General features: G+C 59.5%; 1 protein-coding gene across 2 annotated transcripts in view; it reads right to left on the reverse strand.

The window, feature by feature from the left end:
* Nucleotides 1–9,732: 9,732 nt before the first annotated feature.
* DOCK1 (dedicator of cytokinesis 1) overlaps nucleotides 9,733–20,005 on the reverse strand; it is a 204,427-nt gene continuing 194,154 nt past the window's right edge. For both annotated transcript variants that reach the window (XM_036439319.2, XM_036439318.2), the window contains exons 47-52: nucleotides 17,649–17,786; nucleotides 16,192–16,337; nucleotides 14,263–14,461; nucleotides 13,575–13,728; nucleotides 11,466–11,617; nucleotides 9,733–10,829 (exon numbers count right to left, since the gene is read on the reverse strand). In XM_036439319.2, the coding sequence (XP_036295212.1) occupies nucleotides 10,734–10,829; nucleotides 11,466–11,617; nucleotides 13,575–13,728; nucleotides 14,263–14,461; nucleotides 16,192–16,337; nucleotides 17,649–17,786 (885 nt within the window). In that variant the 3' untranslated portion in view covers nucleotides 9,733–10,733. The remainder of the gene's footprint in view (nucleotides 10,830–11,465; nucleotides 11,618–13,574; nucleotides 13,729–14,262; nucleotides 14,462–16,191; nucleotides 16,338–17,648; nucleotides 17,787–20,005) is intronic.

The following is a 20,005-nucleotide window of genomic DNA, read 5'->3' on the forward strand; positions in this document are numbered from 1 at the left end:
AGAGAGAGAGAGAGAGAGAGAGAGAGAGAGAGAGAGAGAGAGAGAGAGAGAGACAGCGCGCGCACGCGCTCACGCGCGCCCCCAACACCTGCCATGCGTTATGGTTTCCTTCTTTTTATAAAAAGTATATTTTTATTGATGTCAGAGAGGAAGGGAGAGGGGGAGAGAGATGGAAACATCTGTGATGAGATGTTTCTCTCTTTCTCCCTCTCTCTATTCTGTGAGTCTCTTGGAACCCTTTCCCACCCTCATCACTTGAAAGTTCTCACACATCATCAACCCCAGCCCGGCCCCACGCCCTGTCCTTCCGCTGACCTCAGCGAGGCGCTGGTCCCCTCCTGCCCCCTGCTCCTCCCCCCAGTCCTGAGGCGTCTGCATGGGCACTCACTAACAGGCCGCAGGGGGCAGCCCGGGAGAGGGCTGGGCTCGGGTCTGTGAGGTGCCCCGGCGTCTCAGCTTCCTTCCCAACCTGCTGACCAAGGCCCGGCTTCCTGGGAACCCGAGCTGAGCCCCCACCCCGGGGGGGGTGGGGGCGGGGGTCTCCATCAAGGTGCCTGGCCCCGCGGCTGCTGGCAGGTCGCACGCGCCTTAGCCGGTGACGGTCTAAGCCCGGTGCTGAATGCGGGGAGGAGACGGATGCTGGGCCCCGGACGCCTGACACGGTGGGTGACTTTCGGGCACAGGAGGGGGGAATGGGTCTGGCGTCAGGGGCCTCCCGAGCAGGCTCACCGGGCTTTGCCGGCCCAGGCCGCCGTCTGGTGACGGAGCCTGTGGTGTGATGTCTATGACAGGTGTTGGTGAAGCCGTTAGAACATGCAAAGGCCCACTGTCAGCCCTTAAAGGGCAGGCTGGCATTCAGCGCGTCCTGGGATTGAGTGGACTTTCCTCATTAACGGCTGACCCTCTTCCTGGTCATGCTGGGCCTGGCCTGAGTCACCGCCCTTTGCACAGGCTCCGAGACGGCGGCGGCGTGAAGAGTGAGGAGTCCCGCCTCCAAGTCCAGGCGCGTCCGTCAGAGGGACTTGGGACAGAAGACACCCAGGAAGGCCCTTTCCCTCCTGCCCCAGAGGGGGCCCAGGCCCCGCTCCCCGGGGGGCGCTCCGGCGGGAGCCGGGCTGGGCCGCGTGCGGACGGCGGTGAGGGACGCGCTGGGAAGGCCTTCGGTTCGGTGTGGTTTTAAACGTTGGCGGCTTTTTAAAAACAGCGGCGCCCGTGAACCCAATGCTCCTAATGGCGATGCACATCCCCTGCGGCTTTCGGCAGATGTGGGAAATCGATTGAACTTTACTGCTTCTCAGTTCACACAGTGTCTCCTGCGGGAAGTGGTTACAGGCGAGGGCGGCGGGGAAGGGAGCTGTGCGGACGGACGCGGGTAGTTTGTGGACAGAAGCTTTGCTCAGGTTCACGGCCGCTCCCACACGGCGTGGGCGGAGTCAGCACCTCCGCATCCGGAATGGGCGGCGTTGAAGATCCAAAGGCAGAGACACCCGCAGGCGATGGCCGAGCGCAGGGATGCGGGACTTGCCCATCTGCTCGGATGCTGGGGGCATGTGGGCGGAGGGTTCGGTGGTTGGGAACTGGGGGCGGCGGGGTGTGTGTGTGTGTAGGATGCTCAGCAGCATCCCTGGCTGCTAAGCACCAACTGCACCACCGCCACCACCACCACTGCCACCGCCACTGCCACCGCCACAGCCACCCCCGGTGAGAACAGCACGAGCCCCCTGACACCCCAGTGCTCCCTCGGATGGGGAGCTGAACTGCCGCTGTAACTGACAGCTGCTTTTCTCTCTCTCTCTCTCTCTCTCTCTCTCTCTCTCTCTCTCTCTCTCTCTCTCATAGATTGCGGTCATCACCCTACAGACGTATTGTATTTGTATCAGAAAAACGTCTGCTTGTTTTACTTCTTTTCAGTGAAAGCCTGGTAAAGACTTGCCTGATTCAGCCCTAACCGGTGTGGATCAGTGGCTAGAGCGTCGGCCTACAGACCAAAGGGTCCCGGGTTCAATTTCGGTCAAGGGCAGGTGCCTCAGTTGCAGGTCGGGGCATGTGCAGGAGGCAACTAGTCGATGCCGGTTCCAGGCCTGCCTCCCTCACTGCCCCCTGGATGAGGGCGGCTGGGGTCCACATCACCTGTGGGTGCTCGGCCACCAGACAGGATTGAGGGTGAGGCGCCGGGGGCGGGAGGGGGGGGCAGATCTGCCAAAGGGAGGTGCGGGCGGAGGAGACGCCGAGGATTCATCGGGGAAGCGTGTGTGTGAGCACCGGTTAAATAGGAGGACCGTTAAGGAATCTCCTCCCGCCATTCGTGTGATAGGCAATTCATTCTGAACGGCAGCGAGGCGAGGGTCTGGGATCGTCACTTCCGCGGAGCCCGGAGTCACAGCTGCCTCTGCCTCGGCATCCCCACGCCGGCTCCAGGCAGACAGTGCCGAACCTCCGTTCGCGGCACAGACGTGTCCCGTGGTGTTTCCCCAAACCGCTAACTGCCCATCTCACTGCTCCATTCAGAGACGGTATCCTCGGAGTAAAACCCGCCACAGCCTCCGTCGCGCCAGGAGCAGGCGCTGCCGGCGTGTGTCTTGAGCCCTGACCGGGGGCTGCCAGGAGGGAGGCCGAGCCACGGGGCTGTGGGTCCGGAGGGGAGGGCAGGCGGCATGGGCGACGGTCCAGGAGGCTCACTTACCCCCGGGCTCTGCAGGGCTGGAGGGAGGAACAGGACCTGCGAACTCGCAGGAAGGAACTCGGCTCCCCCTCAGCCAGTGTCCTGCACCCCGAGAGCGAGAACGCTGGTCTGGAAAACCCCGCTGTGTGCCCAGGCTGTCCTGAGACAGGGACACGGGTCTGTCAGTGTCCTGTCCTGTCCTGCAGAGTCACAGCTCAGCATGGAGGGAAGAGGAGAACGAGGACAACAAGCAGCTCAAAGCTCACAGAAATGCCAGCAGGACGCCCGGCCGGCGTGGCTCCGTGGCTGAGCGTCGACCTATGAGCCAGGAGGCCACGGTTCAATTCCCTGTCAGGGCACAGGCCCAGGTGGCGGGCTTGACCCCCCAGCAGGGGGTGTGCAGGAGGCAGCCGATCCATGATTCTCTCTCACATGTTTCTTTCTTTATATTTCTCCCAGCCTCTCTCTTTCTCTAAAAAATAATAAGTAAATAAAATGATAATAAAAACATATGTTTAAAACTATAAATAAAAGGGGGAAGCAAGAAAGGGGAGGCCGACCAGGCCTGACCTGCATCCCTGCATGTGGCCCTGGTGGGTGTGGCTTGCCCGGAGGGCCCGTGCTGGCTGAAGCCTGTTTCGGGGTTAAAAGGCCTCCAGCGCCAGCGTGCTCTGACCTTGACGCACAGACACGGAGGAGCAGGCGCCAGAGGTGGGAGCTGTCAGAGTGACGGATCGCGGCCCGGGCGCGCAGATGTTCCCCTCAGAGCGACCTCGTCTGCTGCTCACTCAGCACGTCCTCCCGGGCCTCCCACGGCAGACACGCCGAGGCCCCCCGGCCCCCCGGCCCGCGGCTCACAGCCACTCAGGGAGCATGCTCTCCCCCCACCCCGTGGGGGCCGCACCGCCGCTCCTCTCGGAGGGGATGCAGCGCGGAGGATGGGCTGGTTCTCTCTGGAGCTCCTCCCTCCCACCTCGTTAATTCACACACACGCTCCCGTAGGACCCAGCCAGCGGGCTTTGGGGGTTCATTGAGAAGACACGTGCGCCCCACGCTCATGGCAGCGTCCCTTACAACAGCCGAGGAACGGGAGGCACCGGCACCGTCTCCCCTGAGAAAGAAGGAAGTCCCACCCTTCCCGGCAGCACGGATGGGCCTGGAGGAGCCTGGGAAGGAGCCTGACAGAGAAAGACACGGGCCACCTGGGATCGCACTTCCATGCGGAACCTAAAGAACAAAATAAACCAGCGAAAGAGAGACAGATGCACAGAGACAGAGCACAGACTGATGGTGCGGGGGGATGGGGGTCGGGAGGCCAGGTGAAAAGGTGAAGGGCGTGAGAAAGGCAGGGGGGCAGTTACAGCACAGTCACAGGGATGCAGAGTACAGCACACGGAATACAGTCCATATCTATAATAATCTATAAAGCATAATATGCTAGTTAGCCTGGCATCCTTCCAGACCGGACGAAGTGAGGGGAGCCGGGGTCCCAGGGGCCGGCAGCTGGGAGAAGGAAGGCCTGCTCTCGCACGGATGTCGCGCACCGGGCCTCCCTCTAGTCGTTGTGATGATGATGTTTGGTGCCAGGTGGGCCCGAGGCTCCTGGCGGGATCTCGTTGCACGTTATATAAATGTCTAACTGCCACGCTGGGCACCTGGAACTAATATAGCGGTACATGTCAGCTGTAATTGAAGAAAAAAAAAATTAGAAGATGATATGGAAAGAGAAAACCTCATCAAAGACAAGCAGTTAAGTGAATCAAAGTTTGCCAGGAAGAGAAATAAATGACGCAGAGAGAGAAAACAAGATAACATAATATATGCGCATTCAGATCCTGCTTTCCAATTTCCCGCAATCTGCCGCGCTCCGCACCTCTCGACGTCGGGTGTAATTACTTCTGCCTGAACTTGGCAGCGTCGTAACTCAGGATCCCAAACGAGCATCAGCGCCTCGGGGCTCACCGCGCACCCCGAGGCAGTCACGGTGCAGAGGGATCACCGAATACTTTTAGTGCAGAGCATACTGACCTGTGGACATGACAGGAGGACGTCATGTGCTTCTGGCGCCCGGAGTAGGAGGGACGGCTGTGCTTCTGCTGGGGAAGCACCGAGGTTGGCCTGTGAGGGATTCCAACCCCAGTGAGGCAGCGGGACCTGGGGGGGGGGGGGGGGCGAAGGAAGGAACCACAGGCCAGCGTGCCAGCTTCCACGTGGACAGAAACCACATCCGTGCGCCCGTCGACATAGGGAGGGCCCCTCGCTGTGCAGAGAGCACCGGCGTGCTGCCGTCTGTCCGTCCATCGGGCGGGGCTGTGGCTTTAGGATGTTTGCACGGCCGGATGCTCAGCTCCATGGCTGCACCACTATTTGCTTGTTAAGCAGGGGTTGCCTCCGGGGAGTGATGGGGTGGGGGTGCGGCTGAGTGAAGTGTGATCGCAGGGGCGTACCCAGCGGATTTCCACTACATTTTACTTATTTAAATTTTTTTAAACTATGTTTTTATTGGTTTTTGGATAGAGAGATAGAAACATCGATGAGGGAGGAACATCATGGATCTGCTGCCTCCTCTGTGTACCCCGACTGGGGATGGGGCCCCACACCTGGGGACTGAACGCATGTCGGTTGTGATCCCTGGATTTGGGGGCATTTGTGTCATCCTTGCCACCCCCCCGCCCAGCTGCGGGTGAGATCGGCCTTCCCCTGGGTCTCCTCCCTCCGCAGCGGTACATATTGTCGTGTGTGATCCTGAGAAGCAGGGCACTTGCTAAAACAGCCCCCCTGCTTTGGATGAAAGTCCTGAGTGACGGGGGAGAAGAAATACATTTTCTAACATGAAGGGGGGTTATTAGAAACACCCACCGAGTCATGGCTGGTGTGGCTCAGTGGATAGAAGGGTCCCAGGTTTGATTCCAGTCCAGGGCACAGGCCTGGATCTCGGGCTCCATTCCTAATAGGGGGCATGCAGGAGGCAGCCAATCAATCATTCTCCCTTGTTGATGTTTCCATCTCTCTCTCTCTCCCTTCTTCTCTGAAATCAGTAAAAAAAAAAATTTTTTTTTTTTTTTTTTTTTTTTTTTTAAGAAAAGAAAGAAACACCCAGCAAGCATCATGCTAATAACTCGTTAGGCATCTCCTGTCGAAGCTGGCTCTTTGGCCCCTGGAGTGTGGCTCTTACACAAAATACCATAGCCTGGGCAAGTCTATTTTGAAGAAGTGGCATTAGAAGAAGTTTAAGTTTAAGAAATTCAGCTCGCCAAAGAAATTCAATCATCCTGTTGATAGTTGGCTCTGTTGACTACTGAGTTTGCCGACCACTGGTCTAGGCTAATAGACATGATTTCAAAATACCCTTGGGTCAAGTATAAAAGTTAAAAACCTTCTACAAGGGTTGAGGTCACCTTCTCAGACCACAACGTTGTCAAATTACAAAGGTCACGATGAAAAACTCGGCGCCTGGAAGTCAGCCACGCCAGCCCTCTGACCACCCGAGCCTCGGGGAAGGAGGGCCGTGAGGACGGGGCGTCTGCAGAAGACAGTGCCGCGCTGGACGGGAGAGCCTTCGTCCCACGCTCACGTGCTTCCGATGAAGCCGAGAAGATGCGGTACTCAGCATTCAATTAGAGAAGCGAAAGAGCCAGGAGCCTGAGCGCCCGATAAAGAAACTCAATCAAGATAAATAGGAAAACAATGGAACTGGGATATATAGGACAGCTCAAAACACTGACAGGCCCAAACAACGTTTCTATAAAAAAAACCGTAAGGCAGATGAGCCGCCGGAAAATCTAATCAGGCAAGATGACAAAGCAGCCTCGTTCTGCGAGTGAAGGACGGGACAGACTTAATCTTCTCCACGAGGAGAAAGCAGCGCTCCGAAGACATCGCGCGGTTTTAATGGAGTGGGTGGTTTCCCCCACGTCTATAAGAAAACCAACGTCACTTTTTTAAAGGAAGAAGTAAGCAAACCTAATTCTTAACTCTCCCCAGGAGTGATCACAAAGCCAACCATCCAAATGAGCCAACGAGAACATTGAAAAAGCTATCAAGCATCAGCCCTAGCCCGCTTGGCTCCGTGGGTTCGATTCCGGTCTCTCTCACATCGATGGTTCTCTCTCCCTCCCTTCCACTCTCCTTGGGTGAGGATCAACCACCACAACAACAACAACATTCTATCAAGAATCTACCTCCAAAATTCAACTGAGGATCAAACCTGTTGTTCTAAATGAATTTGGAAGTGAATTCTACCAAATAGATTTCCATGTGCTTTCCAACACCTCAGAGCATAGGAAACCAGAAAAAAACCTCTCAATGTATTGCTCCAAGTAACAGCTCTATTGGTGAGCCATCGCTGCAGATGGGGTATCCCCAGGACCGAGTGGATGTCAGCAGCATTTCTTATCACGGCTTCCGTGAGTCAGGAAGACAAAAGCCACTGACTTGGGTTTTGCCTCACCATCTCTCATGTGGCTCATAGAGGTTTCGGCTGGGGCTGCAGTCATCTGAAGACTCGACCGGGGCTGGAGGACCTATTTCCAGGATGGCCGACTCTCACGGCTGTTGGCAGACACCGTGACTCCTTGGCTCTCGGCAGGTGACGTCATTTCCTCACTGTGAGGCTCCCCACAGGCCGGCGTGGGGGTCCTCAGGACATGGCTGGTGACTGAGGGAGCCAGCTGAGGGAGAAAACAGGAGCGTGGCAGTGATTTCATGGCAGAGGCTGGGAATTCACCATTCTGCTTTGTTCTGCTCATTAAGGGGGAATCACCAAGTCCAGCCCACATTAAGGGGGAGGGGAATTAAGTTCCACACCTCGGAGGAAGGCGTATCAAAGGATTTGTAGACACAATGTAAATCCAACAGTCTGCCTTCCGGCCACAACATCTTTCCATCTCTCTCACCCGAGAAACTCCGATCCCTTCTCAAGGCTGCTCCTGAAGTCCAGTCTCAGAGCGTTCGCTCTAAACCAGGACCTCACATCGAGACCAGGTCCAGGCCTGAGCGCCCTCCGCTGGCTCCTGAGGTACCTAGCCCACTTCCTCTGGCTGAGGACCTGGGAACCCTCCGGAGCAGTGACCTGCCCCTCACACACCCAGCAGCGACGGGTGGACACGGGTCCTGGGTACCAACAAAAGGGGAGAATGACAGGAGGTCACCATCCCCATCCTGACGTCCAGCGGGAAGACGCTGGGAGTTTTTCTTATTCCTCCTCCTGGCTCTGTCCTCTGGGCTCTTGGTTCTGCTGAGTCATCCTCTCTTTTTCTGTGAAAGATAAGCATGTTTCATGGCAAACCCTCCACTTGCTGCCCGCTAGCGAGACTCTGGGGGCCCCTGGCCTCTTCCTGGTGTCCTTTGGCCTTTCAGTCCAAGCAGGTTCTCCTCATGTCGACACACCTCTTTTAAGTGTGTGTGTGTGTGTGAGCGAATGTGTGTGTGTGAATGTGTACAGGTGTACACGAGTCTGTGTGTGAATGTGTTAGTGTGTGCATGTGTGTAAATGTGTATGAGTCTATGTATGTATGTGTGGGTATGAGTATGTGAGTGTGTGTGTGTATGCATGTGAGTTTATGCATGTGTGTGTGTGCATGTGTGTAAATATGTATGAGTGTGTGGGTGTATATGTGAATATGTTTGTGTGTATGTGTGTTTGAGTATGTGTGAGTATATGTTTGTGTGTGTGTGTGTGAGCTCCTTGTTTGATACTAAGTGTCTTTCTCCCCGAGCAAGCACTCAGAATGCTAAATGACCTGTTAACAAGCATTTAAACCAGCACAGTTTATGCTAATTCAGGATTATCATGGCTCCCAGAACTCTTAGTGTTACCCTTGAAGTCACTGCTCTCTGCTTCAGAGGTGGTGGTGTTAGCCTGTGATGGAGCATCCGAGTGGCATCTGTGCTCCCGGTTGGGGTCACGGGTTCACGGATGTGTGCGCCCAGTGTGTGCACCGTGTGCCCTGGATCCGATCTGCAGGTGGAGTGAGTTTTAGGAGCCCAACAGCCACCTCCCCTTCCCTCCAGTCCTCGGCGGGAGAGCCGTCCCAGCTGCCCTGGGACGGAGCCGGCTGAGGGTTACACGTGCACCGGGCCCTGCATGCCCGCTCTGTCTGAGCCTGGCATCGGGGTGGTCACAGGCCCCTCGGCTGCCCCTGCTGCTGTGTGCCGGTGACAGACACTCCTGGGCGCGGGGTTCAGCTGATTCGGGAGCAAAGACCGACTGGCCCAACAGGTTCCCGCTAAGTGTAGCCCAGCCATCCCTGGCTAAGCAGATGTGTGTGTACAAAACCCAGAAGGCAGACTGGAAAAATAAGGTGCAAGTCCCCGGACAGACTTTAAAAGGTTAGTCAATTCCTGAGATGTAATTGGAGATAAAAGGAGGAAGCAGAGGCTGAGACCACCCCCACCAACGGCTGCTGTGGAGACCAGAGCAAGGCCTGGTCCAGAGCCAGAGAGAATGCCGAGGAGCAGCCCTCTGCTGACAGCACGGCCCCGCGCTGATTCAAACAACTCCTTCAGACACAGGAAGCAGTTCCCGAGCGCCCGAGTGGTTTTAAAGAAGAAAAAGACACTTCTACTATAAAGTGACCAGACGTCCTGATTTTTAAAAATCTGTCCCGCGTCCCATCCCATCGGGACTTTCTTAAAACGCTGCAGGACGCGGGACAAATTGTTAAAAATCGGGACTGTCCCACCAAAAGCAGGACGGCTGTTCACCTTATTTTGTGGGTAAAAATCTAGCTTCTATACGCGATCTCCTCTTAACAAAGACCTGAGGCAGGCACGTGTGAAGCGGCAGGGTTAAAATAAAGACGGATCTGTAATGGGTCACCAGGCATTTTGGAAGGCAGCCAGACAAACCCCAACTCTGAATGGGGGGGGGGGGGGGCTAAGCTGGACTTGGAGTGTCCTGGCATCCAAAGCAAAACCAGAACAGAAGCCCCTCCGGTGGGCGGCTCTGAGGAAGGGGTGCAGTGCCCCCCCCCCCCCCCGGGGTCTCACAGCTCTCCCAGGAAGTGAGAAGCCGAGAGCAGCACTGGGGTTTGGCGTCAGGGATGGAAACACAACCAGAGGACATGGGAGTCTTTTAAAATAACGTTTTATTTTTCCTCGTCAGTGATTAGCTTTGGAGCCTACCGGAAGGGCATTGCGATTACAGTGCATACAAAAATATAGATGACAGGATAAAAACATTAGGTTACACAAAGTTAGTTGGTTTGTTTTTCCCCCAAATCACCATGCAGGACAGTTTCAGGACATCGGAGCTTCGAAAAAACACGACGGAACTTCACTTGGACTTTTTATTTACTTTTTGTACATCTCCAGCAACGAGCAAGGAAGAGCCTGCTGGAGAGCGCCCGCGGCCGCCGTGGCCATGAACGGAGGCCACGGAGGCGGGCCCGGGAGCCGTCCGATACCCTCGCTCTGCACGGAGGGTGGGTGTCACCTGCCGAGCCACCCCCGGGCTCACCGTGCTTTACCTAAAAGGAGAAAGACGACGGGTCTTCCTGTGCGCAGAGCTCTTTTCCACTTGATCCAGGACGTGGAAGGGTGTCTCCCCTCCGTAAGTTAGTAGCTGTTCAGTAGCTGAGAAAGAGCCTGTTTTAAGCTCCCCAAGGAGACCGGGAGCTCCGGGAGCTCCAGGGAGGGTGGATGCAGGTGGAAGAAGAGGAGTCCAGCCAGCAGAGGTGCCCCCCGGAGTGCAGGGAGGAGGGCGGAGGGCTGGACCCCATCCTGCGGGAAGCTGGGGTCCGGCCGAGGAGAGGGCACCCTCCGGACGCCCAGCGCCATCGGTTCCCAGGCCCATCAGGTCAGCTCCCCCTGCTCCGGGCTCAGGTGTGGTTTGGCACCAAAAGGAAGGCTCTGAGGCAAGACTGCGGCTCTCCAGGAGGCCCCCTGGCAGCCCGGGTGCGGGCACAGGCCCGGGACGCCCCAGGCCCCCGTCCACCTGCCCCCCACACCCCGGGGGCTGCGCGTCCCAGGGCGGACAGCCACCGCCTCTTAGGGAGGAGCAGCTGCCCCGAAGGCAGACGCCAGGGTCCGATGAGGTAAACGCCGGGCAGAGGGGACGGCGGGCGGCCGCTCACTGCACGATCCCCGAGTCCACGGACGTCTGCTTGCGTGTGGTCTTGGGGGGCGGCGGGGGCGGGGTCTTGCTGGGCAGCGGGGGCGGCAGGTGCTGGAAGACAGGAGGCGAGGGGCGCGTGTTACCCCGCGGACGGGAAAGGAGACCTGGCGCAGGGCAGGGAGGGGGAGAGGGCCTGCACCCCGGTGGGGCTCCCTCTCCGCGTGGCTGGTGGTGGGCAGGGAGGGAGGGGCCTGCACTGCCCTCTCTGCTGGAGCACCAGCGACAGTGCCACAGACTGCCATCCGTGTCTTCATTTCACAGCCGACGCCACGAGGCCAAGGAAGGGCGCCATGGGGCTCCTCCCCAGCGTGGCCAGGGGTGGGCAGGGGGCTGCGCTCAGGCCCGGGCTGCTGGCCTTTCTGACGAGCCTCTTTGCACAGCCCTTGGCGTCTGCCCTCCCTGCTCCTTGCACGGTGGCTTCCCACCTGGGAGCCCTGACCGAGGGCCGGGACTGGACCGACCGCAGACCCGGGCCGTTTCCTGGTTCAGAGCACATCAAAAGGAGGGAAGCGGGACCCGGGCCGCCCAGGCCGCCAGGGTGTCATGGCGGAGCCCTCCTCTTGCTCCATCTCAGGCTCAGACAAAGCCCTTCCCCAAATCAGACCAGGCCAGACCCCAGGCAGCACTAGGCATCGGGAAGGGGTGTCAGCAAAGACGCCGATGACGCCGGGCCGGGCTCCCACTTACCCTGTGGTGAGGAGGGGGCGGCGGGGGCGGGGGCGAGCCCATGGCGTCCGGGCTGTCCATCAGGTTCCCGTAGTCCGCCGTGCTGCCCTTCAGGGGCAGAGGGGGCGGGACCTCGGCCGCGTCCATCCCGGTCATGCCGTTCAGCTCCAGACCTGGAGATCGGGGTGGATTTCACATCAAACCCAGAGCCACGGGGCGGCTCGCCCTCAGGCGGCCCCCATCGCTGCAGCTGAGGAGGCAGAACCTTTATCCTGAGGAGTGCCTGCTCCCTCAGGGAGGAGGCGGGAGGGGGACAGGGCAGAGGGTGGGCCCCTCCCAGGGCATGTCCTAGGGAGAGAGCAAGAGGTGCCACGAGGCCCCTCGCCCAGGGCTGGAGCCCACTGTGAAAACAGCCACGTCGCCGAAACCGGTGTGGCTCAGTGGATAGAGCGTCGGCCTGCGGACTGAAGGGTCCCAGGTTCGATTCGGGTCAAGGGCATGTACCTTGGTTGCGGGCACATCCCCAGTAGGGGATGTGCAAGAGGCAGCTGACCGATGATTCTCTCTCATCGATGTTTCTAACTCTCTATCCCTCTCTCTTTCTCTCTGTAAATAAAATCAATAATATATATATATATATGAAAACAAATAAATAAAAAATAAAAGTACAAACAGCCACGTCACCAGGACCCGTCGGCCCTTCCCCAGGTGCCTTCAGCTCCCGGGTATTTAAACAGCTGGGTGGGGGCGGGGGGTCAGCAGACCGGTCCCCGCCTGCCCTTTGCAAAGCCCAGCAGCCCGGGCACTGGCCTCCGCCGCCACCACTGCCGTCTCCAGAGCGTGGCAGGCGAGGTCTGACGTGCAGCCCGCCGCTCAGCCTCACCGGGCGGCCGGGCGGCGTGAAATGAAGTTGTTAGCATGAGCGGCCGGGCTGCCTCCGGTAAGCCGAGGGGAGTGCCGGCGGTTTCAGAAGAAAACGGGAAAGTGGCCGTTTGCACGCGGAGAAGCCGTCACCGGGGCGTCGCACGCAGCCCTGCGGGGACGCTCAGACACGCCGGCTCTCCTCCGGGCGAAAGGAGCACGTGTGCCCCTGCGGTGGGGCTGCCCGCAGCGGCCCCCGAGGGCCCTCTGGCGGGAGGGTCTTCCCGGGAAGGGCCGCGTGGAGGGAGGGCCCGGAGGCCTGGCCGGGGGCGGCCGGAGCGAGGAGGAGGCCTCGGAACGGTGCTGCCCAGGCTGGTGGCCGGCCCCTTGTGGCAGAATGTACACACCGTGGCCCTGGCCACGTCAGCCACTGAGTGCACACGGCACTGGCCTTTGTCGCTCACAGTGCAATGTGCGGCCATCGGCACTATCTACTCCCACACTTCCCGTGGGAGCCGGCACGGCCACGGCACACACAGCCCCGGGCGCCCAATGTGCCCCCTCCGCTCAGCCAGGTTCGGGGCCCTGAGGGGGCGGGAAGGATTGGAAAGGACAGACAAGAGAGGAAAGCTGGGTCTCGGTGGGACACTGTCCTCTGATGGAGCGCTAGCGTCAGCGCCACAGACCACCAGCGCGTCTTTATTTTACAGCCGATGCCTCGAGGCTCAGTGAGGGCGCGGTCAGCATGTTAACAGCATTCTCCTGGGATTCGATCCTACTCAACTACAAGCACCTGGCAAGCCTTGTTTGCCGCAGCCTCTCTCACTCAGGCACGGGGGCCACGTGTTCGGACACAGGTTCACGCTCACAACCACAGCTGTTGGCTGTCATGGTGCTGGGGGCTCTGCCCTCTGCGCTGGGCCTTGCACCTGGCCAGGAGGGGACTGTGCCCTCTCGTCAGCCCGAGGCTTGAACCTGTCCAGACGCTGTAGCCCCTGCCCCCACACTTCCTTACCCCCCGAACGCAGAGTCCCCATCCAGAGCACCATGCCCTCGCCCAGCGCCTGGAGGTCCGGAGAGCCGGAACCTGCATTGTCACCCGGAAGCCCGGGGGGCGCTCTGCCCCCTGTGCCCGTGTCCCGGGACACTGCCAGGGAGCCGGGTGCTCCTGGAGACTGCCCGCTGCCGGGGGAGGCGGGGCTCACTTTAGGGACTGGGACCGAGGGGCAGGCACAGGGTGCGGAGGTCAAAGGCGGACGCGCCACTCACTGGGCTGCAGGCTGAAGCTGAGCTTGGTCCGCGGCATGACCGGCGGGGGCGTCTGCTGGGCGGTGGGCGAGGACGGGGACACAGAGAAGCGCCTCTCGCTCCCGATGGCGTTGATCACCTGGCTCTTCGGCCGCTGGGGCCGCAGGGGGCTTATCTGGGGGAGTGGGGGGGGGGCAGAGAGAGAGGGGGTGAGGGTCTGTCCTGGGCTGCGGTGCCACCTCCAAATTCCACGGAGCGAACGGATTCCCCGGGACCTGGCGTTCACGTCAGCGCACCAGCCCGTGTCATGTTAGTGTCTGACATCCTCCCAATGGGAGCGCGGAGCAGAGGCGGGTGGATGGCGGGGGGCTGAGGGGAGGTTGGGGGACGCGTTGAGCAGAGCGGGCCACCCTCAGTCACCCGGGCTGCGTGGTCTCTGGCCGGGAGGGGCCGGGGACAGACGCACGGGGTGCTGTTTTCGGAGACACCAGGATGCCCGAGAACACGGGGACCTGCTCGGGCCCTGGGGATGCAGGGCAGTGTGAGTGGGACCAGGGGAAGCTCCCCTAGACCCGTGCCCGCCCTGCAGCATCGGTTAGGCGAGCGGTGGTAGGAGGGAGACCCCATACTGACGAGACAATTTTATCGCCAACTCACCCCCCGAGGGGACAGCCCGCGGGTAGGTGTGCAGGGGGTCCCCGGGGATTACCGTCTCCGACAGGATCACGGCCTCCGACCCCTGCGGGGCCGCGTCCACGGGCCGCAGCTCCTTGTCGAACGCCTCCTGGTGCTTGCTGTTGCGCTTCTCCTTCTTCTTGTCCTTCTTGTCCCGATCGGGGTCGTCCTTGTCCAGCTTGTCCTGCGACCGCGAGTGCATCTTCTTGGGCAGCAGGGGCTCCAGGGCGAACCTGGGGGAGAGAACGTTCAGGTCCCGCCCGCAGGGGTGCGGGGCCTCCCTCCCGGGAACCCAGGGCGGCCTGGGGACCGCGGCTTCCAGGAGGAGGGGCCACCGGGAGGCGCGGGGCGGCGAGACCTGTGTTAACCCATCGCAGCAGATGGACTGCGTTGGCACCTCAGTGACAACAGCCGGAGGAAGACTCGCAGCTGCAGGGTGAGGGGGGATGGGGGTTCCTGTGGGTCTGTGTGTGTGTGTGTGTGTGTGTGGGGGGGGCTTGAGTCTATTCCAAAGGCGAGCCCTCACCTTTTGTTTGTTTATATCAATATATCATATATACACATACACACTGAGTGGCCAGATGATGATGATCTCTGGACACATAATCATCTGGCCACTCAGTGTCTGCCCTATAGAATAAAAGGCTAATATGCAAATTGTCCCCTGGACCAGGAGTTTGACCAGCAGGCAGGCCGGCCAACCACCCATGTCCCCAGTGCCAGCCTGGTTCTGATGACCCCAGGCGACCTTCTTCCAGGTCGCCTGTGCCATTTGAGACTAAAGTCCCATTTCCACCCCATCAGCCTCCTGGCCAAGGGAGGAAACTCTGAGAAGAAACGAAAACCTGGACTCTATTCACGATGCCTCAAGTTCAAGGGCAAACCCCGGCTCCCCAGGGAGGCCGGGACTGCCCGCACGGTGTATTCACACGTGCAGCACACCACACGCCTGACCCAAACCCAATGCTCCTGGAAACAGGAAACCTTTCCCTGACCAGCTGGATTTTCTGGGGAGCAGCCTGATCAGATTTCCCTGGCAATCCTGCCGCCAGGGACAAGCACGCGTGATTGAAATGCCTCCTCACTGAGGCTTTCCACGCGGACTTGGCCTTCTAAATAGCAGACACGGATAAGAACTGCTGTTAAGGGGAAAAAGAAGTGGGTATAGTTCTCATTTAGTTCCCCATCGGGCACACCCGTCCCCGGCAAGAAAGGGCGCTCGGGGTGTGCCCGGGGCCGCGGGAGCTCGCTGTCTGTGCGGGGCCGGGCCGGGGCCTGGGGCGGCGGGGGATTGAGGGGCGGCCGGACGGGGTTGGTAAGCGCGCAGCTGTGCAAACTCCACAGTAAAACCTCTGGAAGCGCTTCTGGATGTTCAAATGGCAACATTGTTCCTTCTCGTGTAATGACAAATGCTACATGTTTGCTACTCAAAAGCACTAAAAGTATCAACACATGAGAGAGCGAGAGTGAGAGAGAAGGGGTGAGAGCGAGAGAGAAGGGGGCGGGCTTGGCCAGGGCGCCTATTAGGTCCTGTTCCCTTCCTGGCGGCTCTGTGCCCCGCAGCTCAAGAGCCAATCTGGCCCCCGAGAGGTCTCCCAGGTGAGGTGGTTCTCACGGAAGCCTGACGGGCAGGAGTGACGCTGGGGGTGCGCAGAGGTGGGGGGTCCACGCACGCCTGGCGAGGGCGCACCACGCTGCCTCCTGGACGTGCTGAGAGGACAGAACACTCCTGGGAGGTCACACTGGACGGAAACTTTACAGCCACAGTGGTACCCAAAGGGGGGACTTCTCTCTCGAAGACTCACAAGACCCTGGAAGTCTCACTGGGCTCTCAGTTCGAAACGTCATAAAGGTCTCCGTTTCATAGCCAGTTTTGATTTTAAAACATCCTCAGGTGTGATCCAACCGGCCCAGGGCCCCGGTGGCCCCTCCCACTCCCTCCCGCGGCGGAGCCCCCTCTCACCCGTCGGAGCCTGGCCTGGAGGGCGTGCTGTCCGAGGACAGGGAGGAGACGGAGGCCACCGACAGGGGCCGGGACGAGGAGGGCATGGTGAAGGACCGCACCATGGACCGCGGGCGGCTGCCTCGCCGGTCGTCCAGGCTGGAGGGCTGCGGGGGAGAGGGAGCAACAGAGAGAGGCTCGTCGGAGGTTCGCGCCAGCAGACTTCCGGTCTGGCGGGCTCAGGGTCCTGGACCACGTCGTCTCAGCCTGGAACCTAGACCCAAACTGTCAACACTTTTATGTACTGTACACGGTCCCACTGGGAGTCAGAGAGTAACTGATGATGATTTGGTTTTAGAAAATTTTAAATGCAGATTTCTATTATTATTATTATTATTATTATTATTAATTATTATTGTTTTACCAAGACCACAATCCATCAGCCTCTTCCACAGTCACGGCAGGAAGTACTGACCAGAGAGCCTGATTTACAGAGTAACATCTGGAACGGGATGAAAGAATGAGTAAGACCTTTAGATGGCCCTGACTGGTGCGGCTCAGTGGAAAGAGTGTCGGCCTGCGGACTGAAAGGTTCCAGGTTCGATTCCGGTCAAGGGCATGTACCTTGGCTGCGCGCACACCCCCAGTGTGGGGTGGGCAGGAGGCAACTGATCGATGTTTCTCTCTCTTTGATGTTTCTAACTCTCTATCGCTCTCCCTTCCTCTCCATAAAAATTTTTTTTAAAAAATCAATAAAATATATTAAAAAAAAAAAAGACCTTTAGACGAACTGGGTACAACTCTGCTGACAAACCATGCCCATGAAGGACCTATGACCACTGCACTCCTGGGCATGAGACACCATGCCCTGCTCTTAATTAAGGGGGTTCCTCCCGTGTGGTGCCCGGCGGGTGGATTCAGGGAACCTCACTGGGCCTGCCACCCCTGCCCCAGGATGGAGTCTCCCATCCTCTCTGGGACATGCTCTTGGACATTACCGAAAAGTGTGTCCCTCAAATATTCTGTGTAGAATAGGGGTGTCGAACTCAATCAGAGAAGGGGCCAGAATCTAAAATCCAGCCTAAATCGCGGGCCGAATGGTTTACTGAACAGTCATAAACTGTCATAGTGATGACAGCGCGGTGCGGGCCACATTGCAAGGCCTGGCGGGACGGATTTGGCCCGCGGGCCTTGTGTTTGACACATGTGGTGTAGAACATGTGTGACAGGTGCCTGATGCTGTGTGCTGTGGAGTTCCCTGTCGCTCCCCCCCACGGAGGGAAGCTGGAGATGCAGCCAATTCGTGGGCGGTTCCCACACCATTTCCCGTGACGGAAAGGAGGCGCTGGTTTCGCTGGCCGAAGGGCGACAAAGGGGACCAGGCGTCCCGTACACATCTCAGTCACTCTGCCGCGTGAGCCGACCACGTGACACCGTGCCCCCCTGCCCCCCGCACGCCCCCGCGCGGGGCCGCTCACCATGGCCCGCACGCCGTACTGCTTCTCCACCTTCTCCCGCAGCTGCCGGAAGCAGGCCTCCATCCGCTCGTGGAAGGGCCGCAGGGCCTCCGTGATCTTCTCCCCGTGGATCCGGATCCCTTCGGCCAGGAACGGGATCTGGAAGACAAGGGGGCGACCCTCCGCACTGCCGGGCCGCGCCTGGTCCGGGAGGGGCGGGCACGCAGGGCGGGCGGCACTGCCACCCTGCATGCTGTGAGGGGGGCTCTGCTGGGGGAGATTGCTTTGTAAATCAGTGGGGCTCAGCCCCGAGGACTCCTGGAGGACTCCCTGCCCTGGCTCGCCGTCCCCTCCACCTGAGTGCCCGCCGGCTGGGCGCTAGCCTTGGCGAAGAGCTGCTTTGTGAGTCTGTTTATATGCAACCTGATCTGTTGGCCACAGGTCATGTCACAGCCCAAAAGTCTTTCTTAGCGAAGAATATTCTAGGCAATGAGAGCTCTGCTCCGAAACGCAGACATCTAAGCCTGTGGGGTCCATCTAGTCTGTGGGATCCATCTAGTCTCTGGGATCCATCTAAGCCTGTGGGGTCCATCTAGTCTGTGGGATCCATCTAGTCTGTGGGACCCATCTGAGCCTGTGGGATCCGTCTAAGTCCGTGGGGTCCATCTAAGCCTGTGGGATCCGTCTAAGTCTCTGGAATCCATCTAAGCCTGTGGGTCCTGAAAGACATGCTTTGGAAACGAATCCGCATCTTTTCTTCCTCAAAACTAAAAATAATACCTTTGCTGCCGGCCCGGCTGTCACCAAGTCTCCACCAACACCTCCCTTCGGAGTGGAGACACAGCTGACCTTTACAAGTGTCACCCAGAGACGGTTCCTCCCCAGCAGGACTGGGACCCTGCGGTGCTGTCAGGGCGGGGCAGGAAAGGCCGGCTCCCTCCCCGGCTCTGCCGCCCTGCCCTCCCGCTCTGACAGGAGTACAGGAGCGCAACACTCTCCACGGCAATCAAGCACAGAGCTTCCTCTTCATAACTTATAATTAAATCGACGCACTGATTAGAGACAGATTTCCGCGCGCTGCCGCACCCCAACCTCCAGGAGCAGACTGGGAGACGGATGATGAGCGCACAATTGGATTCCACGTGAACAACTTCTGGAAACCTTGTCAAGATGAATCACGGCACAGCCTGCGCCTGGCTGGCACCCACGGCGGGCAGCTGCGGCCTCTGTGCACGCAGGAAGGGGGGCCGGGAACGTGTCCCCCGCGCCCCCCGTGTGCAGCCCTCTGCCTGCACCCACACAGCTGGTTTGGCTGACAGTTGGGCCTGACCCCAGCGGACATGTGCAGTGAGGTCCCGGCCAGCAGTGTTTACCATTCCGTGGGAATGGCCCCTGTGGACTGCGGCCTCCGGGGGGCGGGCTCTGTGCAGGGGACAGTGGTAAATGCTGACCAGAGCCGTCTGCTCCCCGAGTCCCCCTCCGGCCGGCAGGGGCAGCCTGGGACAGCCTGGGGGGCTGGTAGAGGCGTGTCCAGCTGGGTGGGAAGGCAGGTGTGGGGGTGCGGCTTGCAGGTTAAAGTTTCACAGCCAGCCCCACGCTGAGCACATTTCGATGAAGAGAGATCTTTCTGGAATGTCCAGGATGCACTCTCAGCAGTGTGCTGTGGGTTTGACAAAGGCCTGCGCTGGGCAGATTCTTGACCCAAAGAGGCTACTTGCTGGGCTCATGTTAAGATCCGGAACTGCAACCTGGCAGGTGACATGAATGGGGCATAAAATTTACCCCCAAAGAGGTGCCTGGCCAGGGCCTTCTAGAACCTTCTCTGGCAGCGGGATGTGTCCACCTGGCGCTGAAGTGCAGCCATGAGCGAACACTCTCTCCAGCCGCTCCGGCGCTGAACACACGCAGAGGCCACAGCGCAGGGCCTGGGCGGCCTTCCGCGGCCCGTCACTCCAGGGGGGCCTACTGCTGAGCATGGAGACCTGGGACACACTGCTGACCCCCACGCGGGCCCCGATCTGCTCTGGGACGGGGCCCAGGAACCTGCCTTTCTAAAGAGCCCAGAGCGGGAGAGCCCCCTGGCTTTGCTTCCACAGAGCACGAGGTCCTTGTCCGGGGCCGGCCTGCGGGCAGCAGGGGCATCTGGGAGGGCTGCCCCGGGCGTGGGGGGGGCCACCGGGCCACGGCGGCGTTCCTGTCCCAGCTGGGGACGATGAGGGAGGCTGGCCTCTCCTTTCAAAGAGAAACGCGGGCGCATCCCAGCGGGTAATGCGAGTCTGTGCGGCCTCCCGGCTGGGCACGGGGCAGGGGCGCTGGAGGAGACAGCTGCTCTGGGAGGGACCCAGCTGGGCCCTCGGGGCCCGGCCAGACCCTGGCAC

The sequence above is a fragment of the Pipistrellus kuhlii genome, unplaced genomic scaffold (genome assembly GCF_014108245.1).
Source record: "Pipistrellus kuhlii isolate mPipKuh1 unplaced genomic scaffold, mPipKuh1.p scaffold_m20_p_15, whole genome shotgun sequence".
NCBI lineage: Eukaryota > Metazoa > Chordata > Mammalia > Chiroptera > Vespertilionidae > Pipistrellus > Pipistrellus kuhlii.